Here is a 7,145-nt window from a genome sequence, read left to right as displayed (position 1 = left end):
AGCATGCTTATCCACCGATCCAGTAGCTCGTAAATTTCCCATAGATACTGGCCTTATGTTCTGTTCTGTAATTTTGCAAGAGCTGCATTCGTTACATTTGGCAAAGTTGTGTTCCTCGGTGAACTGCTTCTTCCAGGTACATAAAGTTGATTCTTACATGCAAGAGCACAGTGAGGACACCAATGAAGTCTTAAGCTTTCAGCAGAGGATATCGAGAATCTGTGACACAAGAAATTTTGGCTTTCTGCAACAGACACTCCATTGTCAGACATGGATTTTGGTTGTACTTAACAGATTTATATAGTGCCCTCGTCAGCAAAGCCAGCGAACCACCTGCCCGGAAGGACAGAACAACAGAACCCGTACAATCGACTAAAAAGCCGCACAGTTGCGTTACCAGGACGACGGACGGGTGGCTGCGAGATGAGTGCCAACACCCCATCCGTCCCAAGAGACCAGCCGTCCATCAGGTCCGCCGTGCGCAGACTTCATCAGATACGTTCTCGTTGTTCTCATTCCCAGATCATCGTACACTCACACACACCAGTTTCTCTTATGGCGGAACCTAACAAATGTTCTGAAAATTGGAGCTGTTTTGGCCTAATAGTACACAACTTGCTTCCCGAATCGTGGTTTGTCCTCTTCCAAACAAGGTCATCCCACAGGGATGCACATAAATTCGCAATTTCATACAGCATCCCAAGAGAATGTCATCAAACAAACAAACAAAATACACGCTATGACAACCAACCATCACATAACTATTCCGACTGGTGAGCTGGCTACTCTTCGTTACCACTCTCTTCCTTGGTAAGCTTGATCATGTCATCAATCCTCAGGATAGTAATGGCTGCCTCAGTGGCGAACTGCACGGAGAATGTGTAAGATGATGGAATAAATCTCAAACATCACAAATACAATAACCAGAGGGGAACACGTGGACCAACCTGAATAATCTTTACTTTGCTCATTGATGGTTCAATCACACCATACTCAAGGTTGTTGCGAATGATACCTTTCGAAAGGTCAAGACCCATGCTGCACAACAAGGAAGCAAACTTAAAGGCAACCACAGCACAGAAGATCCGCGGAAGTATACAAAATCATATGATATGCTGCTAAAGTTCATCTACGTGCAATTGCACTGGCAATTTGGAATGTAGCCGAACTCTACAAACAAAAACTCAAATGGTGCACAGGTAACTCTATAAGCACAGCACGAGAATTGAGGGTAATGTCAATGTATTGCTTAATCATACAAATCATGAAACCAATTCTTTTTTTAAGAGGTTGGCTAACTAGCATATAATAGTATAGGCAGATAACTTTCGATGCAATACAAAATACATCCAAGCAGTTTTCACAGTTCAGAACTTAAAAAATGTAACATAGAATCATAGCTCTTTTAGTCAGAGAGAACGAAATAAGACTAAGTCTGTAGTTACCTTGAAAAATGTTGCTTATCAGCCTTTGTTTGAGCTGTATGATGGTATGCCCTAAGCTTTGCTACAAGCTCAGTCGCATCTTTTGCAGCATTAACAGAGAGTACCTGTTACCACAAGGTCATGCTAACCATTAATATGATGTGGTTCAGTGTGGGAGTAATAAACACATGAAATAGAACAGGTCAAAACCTTTGGTATGATTAACAAAGATTCCGCAAATTCGGCAATTGCCAGTTGTTCCCGAGATCCAAGGGTTGTTGCAAGATTCTCCAAGTACACTGACAATGCAGCTTCAACTGCACCACCACCAGCAACAACCTGCATGAACAATTTATACATGTTCAAAACACAATCACTACCAACAGTATTTAGTTTTTTGTCCATTCAAAATTAAAGCAAAGTGCATTTGGGAACCAAAAAGAAAACAAGATGCTGTTTTAATATCTTCCAAAACTACACATCGTCAATGAAAAATATTTTGAATGCCAGTAATAGAGATGAAAGCATTGAGTGGCTCAACCAAAGAATGATTATGAACTATGGCGTTCTTCCAGGTGTGAAAACAATCCTCAATAACAGGCATTGCTGCTATTTAAGTTTCAATACATTGCCTTGAATAAGAATGGCCACTTAGCATAGCACAGAAATAAGCAAGACTACACAAGAATACTCCCTCTGATTGCAAATGTAGATCGTTTTAAACTTATGCACAAAGATTAAGAAAGTAGATCAAATGACCTTGTTGCCCTTCATTTATACTGCATTGGGAAAGATTGACTCATTCATGTGTGAGAATGGTAGCATTTATTAAGCAAGGGCAAGGAAGGAAGAAAAGAGAAAAAGGTGCATAGAAGTTCTAGAATAGCTTACATTTAGAAGAAAAAAAATCAGAGGGAGTATATGTTTTCCTATACATCACAAACTTTCTAAATATGTGAAGGATTTGAAAACATGTGTTCACTGCAGCAGACCAACATGTAAAGAGACAGCCGCAATAGGCTTTACCATATTGGATTCCAGGGTTCTCTTTACAATGCACAAGGCATCATGCAAAGACCGCTCACTCTCATCAAGCATGAAGTCATTCGCTCCTCTAAGTATTATGGAGACCTGCATAAAAGGAAATCAAGTGTGATGCCATTATCTTCAAAGTAATGTCTTTCTCATCATAGCAAACATTTGCTTAGTATTGGTATGGAATAAAAAATACAAACCGCGCTGGTATTCTTCGTGCCTTTCACCAGAATAACATCATCGTCAGCAATTCTTTCCTCCACGACTTCATCAGCATGTCCAAGGAATGATGAATCAAATGTTTCTTCACCTTCCATGTCAGCAAAAGTAGTCACCTGTGATGAAGATTCAGTAATTAAACCACCTACTGACAGCACTTTGCTCTATATTAGGATGCTCTAACATTAACACATGCGCTAGAGAAGTAAAAGGTCTCGTGAAGAAAATAATCCTATTTGACCGCAATACATTGCTAGCATCAGGAAATAGAATAATCACAAATTGCAGGTAACTGGCCAAGCCGCTAAATTTTCTGCCCTATTCCTAGGGAACATCAAGAATAAAATGCTGGATCATTATTCATCGAGTTCTGTTGTGTAAGCATACCATAGTTGCACCAGTGGCCTTGGCAACATGGCGCAAATCCTCCTTCCGCACACGCCTTACTGCAATTGCTCCAGCCTCAACGAAGTACTGAGAATGGTGTTTCATCACAAAAAAGAAAGGCGATTCAGAGACAGTCACCAGGAAGATGTCACGTAGAAAGATAGACATGCACAGATAATCCCATCCCATCCTCCACAGAGGATCCTCCATGGCACATGCATATGCATTTGCATATCAATCACAGAAAATCTTCAACAGTAAAGGTGATAGAATCTACAACCACCACCACTAGTAATAATAATAAATACATGAAGATAATAACAGAATGTGCTTCTGCTTAAATTCTGAAAACAAACCTTTAGCGACATATCATCGATTCCTTTGGTGGTGAACACAACATTAGCTCCAGTCTTAAGAATTTTCTCAATTCTCTCCTTTGTGATGTCAGATTCTCTGCCAAAAGAAAAGTGAGGTGTTAGGTATCACAAAAGCACGGAAATCCAGCACAAGAAATAAGAAACAAGTAGCACGTAAAAAAGTGTTGATGAAAGCATGACCATTGCTGATTGACTCAGGAATTAACAAGGAAAACTTGTGCATTGCAAAACTTAAACTGCAAATACCTCTGACGGATCTTCTCAAGTTCCCTTGGATCAGTTACGAGAACTTGAATACCCAGTTGCATTTTTGTCTTCTGAAGGTTAAAATCAAGACAAGCAATTTTAGCAGGGGTGACTCTAGTAGGCATTCCTTGAGCCGCACGGCCAGTGTTTAGTGCATAGCCATTCAACAGGTAACTATCCTTGACACTTTTACCATGAGCTTTCAAAATATTAATGCTCTGCAGAACAAAACAAAAACCATGGTTACATGCAAAATATAATGGAGAAAGGATAAGGGATCATTTCAGCCACATTCCTAGCAAAGATTTCAAATGGCATTTCCACGTGGAATAGTTAACATAAAAATCAAGAAATCGGACAAGACAATGTTACGGTAGAAACTGAACTGCAATATTCTCTCTCAAGATGTCCAACACATAACAAAAAAGGTACATAAAGCAAAATAACATCATCTCAACTTAATACTCACTCCAAAGTCTCCAATCCAAAATATAAGTTGTAGGACACTGACACGTTGACCAGCAACTTCTATGAAAATATATCATTTCAAATAAAAATAATTAGAGATTACAAACATATTTTTCATGATGGATATAGTAACATCAATTTGATGTTTTCAATCTACATAACTTGTTACATATTGATGGTCGAAACCTTAAATGTTTGACCAACATGGATCCTAAAACACCTTATATTCTGGATCAGATGGAATAGTACAATAGTGCCTGCATTGTTCAAACAATTATATAGGCTGTAACGTATACCATCAGAAAGTACGCAATCAGTGGAAAAAGAAAAGAATAGAAGCACAGCTGGACGTCTCATTCACTACAGAGCAAATCCATATGATAGAATTTGCGGTGGTGGAGCAGTAGTGCAGAGCTGTAAGCCTAAGCAAATGTGCTTTACTGACCTTGATTGGATACTTCACTTCTCCCTTAGCATTTGTAGTCTTGACAGCTTGAACTGCGTCTACAACCTAAGACATCACTGTTAGTCCAACTGAATATCATATAGTTTGTATCTAATAGAAAGAAAGCGTAAGTCCTAACATTTGGCTCCTCGGATAGATAAACAGTCAGGCAGAAAACTTAACATCACAGCATAAAATACCACCAGAACTAAGGAAGCAAAAAGGCAGAGTGCCTCTAAACACATGTATTGAGTAAATATTAAATAAATGACACCAAACCAAAATTTACAACTAAAAATACCATTCATGAACCAAGGATTTTACTGTTTGCACACATTAAGAAACCAACACCTATGTGTATGAAGCAATAGGGACAAATGTACCAAACAAAGAATCCCCTGGTACTAAGTAACCTGAAGTACACATAAGACCCATAAGACTTACCAGACTTGCAAAGAAATCAGTGTCACTATTAATCAATTTTGAGGACATGCTTGTTTTCGCACAGTTTATAAGGGAATCTTTCCCAAGTTTGTCAACCTGAAAGTGTAGATAAATACTCATATCAGCACAACAATTAGCGTGCAATGGAGCATGCTAGCTTCAGAAGATAGTATTCTCTTACCTTGGTCGCCAACTTCTCTTCAACATACTTGCAAGCTTCACGCATGGCAAGCTGGTACAATATGAAGGGGGGGGGGGGGGGAATAAAAAATGTAAAAGTTTATGCATTTGCCACTGAAATGACCTTTAAAATTAATGTGCTACTACAACTACAATAAAAATTATAGAACTCACCCTGTAGCCACTAATAATAGAGGTGGGATGGATTTTATTTTTCACAAGATCATTGCCTCTCTGACAAAAAGAAACAGAATTTTATGAATGTGTCAGCCAGCTGGCAGGAAATTCATAGGCGAGAAAAGCACAGCACATTCACTACCTTGAGCAACTCTGCAGCGATGATCACAACAGATGTTGTTCCATCTCCTACCTCCCGGTCTTGGAGCTCAGCCAACTCAACAAGAACCTAGTAATCGATGGGCACAAAAAAAAATACATAAGCACAAAAAAGCAATCAAGACAAACAACATTTGGCAGATTTTGGCATTTGCTGCCAGGCAAAACCTTTGCAGCTGGGTGCTCGACTTCCAACATCTTCAGTATAGTAGCTCCATCGTTTGTGATTGTAACATCACCGATATCATCCACCAGCATCTACAAAATGTGCTTAAGTTAATTTACGATTATCCTGATTTGAGTACAGAAAGCACATCATCTTAAGAAGAGACAGTGATCTCGGATATATCACTGGAAACTAGGTTTTCCAGTCATCTACGTCTTCAGCGCAATATTCAGCTCTTGAGGGAGAGAGCAGAAATGACAATTATAGCAAGCGGGTCATACAGTGATTTACAAACCTAAAGTTTGCATCCACGGCGCATTGTAGGAAGCTCCGCACAACCAAATAGATCAAAAAGGAAGGCGCGTGCGTACCTTGTCGAGCCCAACGGGACCGAGCGAGGACTTGACGATGTTGGCCACCGCCCCGCACGCCATCACTGCGATCACACAAGCACGAAACGGTAAGTGAACCACTAGATCTATCAGACCCTCCCACGACGCTGCGGGATCTGGTGCCAAGGAGAAGGGGCGGTGGTTACCGTTCTGAGTGCGGACGTCCTGGCCGGACTGGCGCTCGCCGAGGATGTCGACGGTCTGGGCTGCGATCGACATGGCGGCGGCGAGGAGTGTGTAGGCGGCAGGAGAGAGAGTTGGAGGCGGTGGGGGTTTGCTGCTTCAGCCTGCGGCGCCGAGGGGTTTAGCACGTTAGGGTTCGAAGCGGCGGCGGGCTCCCGTGGAGCACCTGTTCTGCTTTGAGAGAGAGAGAGAGAGAGAGATGGAGAGATGGAGGGAGCAGCCGACGCCGAATGTTCCCGTGGGGTGGGGTAGGGTAGGGGAAGGCAAACCCTAACCCGCGTGGGCCTTGCCCTCATGGCGCGCTCGCGGGCTCAAGAGCTTCCTGGTCCACCTAGTTTTTGGGCTCCCTTAGCCGCGTTGAGTCCAGCCCATCGAATGCTGATAGGCCCACGGACTGCCGCCCCAGCCCCAGCCCCAGTCCATTCCAAGTAAGATTAGGCTCTTCTTCGACGGCGGCAGATCTGTCTCAGCAACCTCCCTCTGGCCCACTGTTTGCTGAGCCTCTTCGTACCACTGTTTGTGCTCAAGAAATCCGACGGTCCACAACAACTAATTTGATCCTAAACTAGTGTTCTTTACAGTGTCAGACAACATATTATCTTCATTTAGTGCATGTGCAACAACCAGCACTGTAAGTGCTTACCAAAGATTGCACAAACTAGTATAAGTGTCAAGGTCGTCTGTTTTGATATCAATTTTATAAAAGTTAGTATCTCAGCTTAGGCTGTTGAACCAGCTAAACTTTAGAAATAGAATTTGTTTTATCGGCAAGAGTTTGTTACCTTATGATTTCTCAAGAAGCGCATGATAGAATTATGTAATCATGAGTCCTTCTCGAGGTTA

General features: G+C 41.5%; 1 protein-coding gene across 1 annotated transcript; it reads right to left on the bottom strand.

The window, feature by feature from the left end:
- Window positions 1-473: 473 nt before the first annotated feature.
- LOC133915822 (T-complex protein 1 subunit alpha) lies at window positions 474-6,541 on the bottom strand. Its single transcript, XM_062359156.1, has 17 exons — window positions 6,266-6,541; window positions 6,099-6,163; window positions 5,730-5,819; window positions 5,545-5,631; window positions 5,400-5,459; window positions 5,227-5,277; window positions 5,046-5,141; window positions 4,602-4,667; window positions 3,689-3,906; window positions 3,422-3,518; window positions 3,066-3,152; window positions 2,660-2,794; window positions 2,451-2,555; window positions 1,635-1,763; window positions 1,446-1,549; window positions 948-1,038; window positions 474-866 (listed from the first exon to the last, which is right to left on the bottom strand). Exons 1-17 carry the CDS (start codon window positions 6,336-6,338, stop codon window positions 783-785), a joined length of 1,638 nt encoding a protein of 545 aa, XP_062215140.1. The 5' UTR covers window positions 6,339-6,541; the 3' UTR covers window positions 474-782.
- Window positions 6,542-7,145: the final 604 nt, after the last annotated feature.

Source organism: Phragmites australis, chromosome 4, assembly GCF_958298935.1.
Source record: "Phragmites australis chromosome 4, lpPhrAust1.1, whole genome shotgun sequence".
Classification (NCBI taxonomy): Eukaryota; Viridiplantae; Streptophyta; class Magnoliopsida; order Poales; family Poaceae; genus Phragmites; species Phragmites australis.
The sequence above is the reverse complement of the archived record's forward strand: the minus strand, read 5'-3'. Positions and strand labels throughout refer to the sequence as shown.